Genomic DNA, 969 nt, shown 5'->3' on the forward strand with positions numbered 1-969 from the left:
GGATGCTGGCTTGAGGGGTGGGGCTGCATGCTGGCTTGAGGGGTGGGGTTGCTAAGGGCGCGGTTAAGAGGGGGGTGGGGTTGGAATGGTAATGCGGGTGGGGCCGTTGTGGAGCCTATGTAAGGCACTGGGAGCCAGCGTCTCCCAGTGCTGACTTTATTTTGAATAGAGTGCATTAAACTGCTATTAGTCTAACGTACCGGCCTACTGGCTATTTTGTGAAGCACTGAGGCCGGACGTTTCTGACAAAAGATGGAGCCTTGCAGAATTGTGTATGTGTGTGTGTGTGTGTGTGTGAAATGGGGGGGGGGACAGAACATGCCTTTTGGTTGCAACAGCAGCAGCAACAGCAACAGGGGGAGCTAATGTGTTTCACATACCGCTTAACTCCTTTTGGGGAAGACTTAGAGTTAGTCTTGACTCCTGGCTGCCTGGCCACATCCTTGCTGCTTTCACAGAGGGAATTTACCTTCCCTGCCACCTCCTTCTCTTCCTTCCTCCCTCCACCTCCCTCTGCTGAGAGGGAATAACTGGCTTAAAGTTACTCAACTGAGTTTGTGCCTAAAGCAGGACTAGAACTCCTAGCTCTCGGCCTGGAGGGTCCAGCTCTGGCCCCGTTTTGACTCAGAAGATCTCGGAAGATCTCGGCCTGGACCTGGTCTTTGGCCGTCGGCGGCTCCGGTGTGGCCTGGACTCGGGCGGCCGGGCGGCCGGGCGGCGGTTTTCGGCTCGTCTTCGGCCTGTTTTCGGCCCGTCTCCGGCCCGTATTTGATCTGGGCCTGGTGCATCCGGCAGTAGCTGGGAGGATCCGGACAGCCTGGCAGTAGAGGCCTGGGCCTTGGCTTTCCCCCGGCCTCGCTCCCAGGCTTCTGGCCCTGGAGGGTCCAGTTCTGGTCCTGTTCCGGCTTGGAAGATCTCGGCTTGGACTTGGTCTTTGGCCGTCGGAGGTCCGGTGCGGCCTGGAAGGCC

The 969-nt window shown here is 58.2% G+C and overlaps 1 protein-coding gene across 1 annotated transcript in view; it reads right to left on the reverse strand.

Moving 5' to 3' along the window:
- Window positions 1-581: 581 nt before the first annotated feature.
- Window positions 582-969, reverse strand: part of LOC107300334 — a gene marked incomplete at its 5' end in the record, with an annotated part of 10,245 nt that continues 9,857 nt past the window's right edge. Inside the window, one exon of the mRNA XM_015829668.1 lies at window positions 582-959. Within this exon, the coding sequence (XP_015685154.1) occupies window positions 582-959 (378 nt within the window). The remainder of the gene's footprint in view (window positions 960-969) is intronic.

Source organism: Protobothrops mucrosquamatus, unplaced genomic scaffold, assembly GCF_001527695.2.
Source record: "Protobothrops mucrosquamatus isolate PMUCROS unplaced genomic scaffold, P.Mucros_1.0 scaffold6701, whole genome shotgun sequence".
In the NCBI taxonomy this organism is placed as follows: Eukaryota; Metazoa; Chordata; class Lepidosauria; order Squamata; family Viperidae; genus Protobothrops; species Protobothrops mucrosquamatus.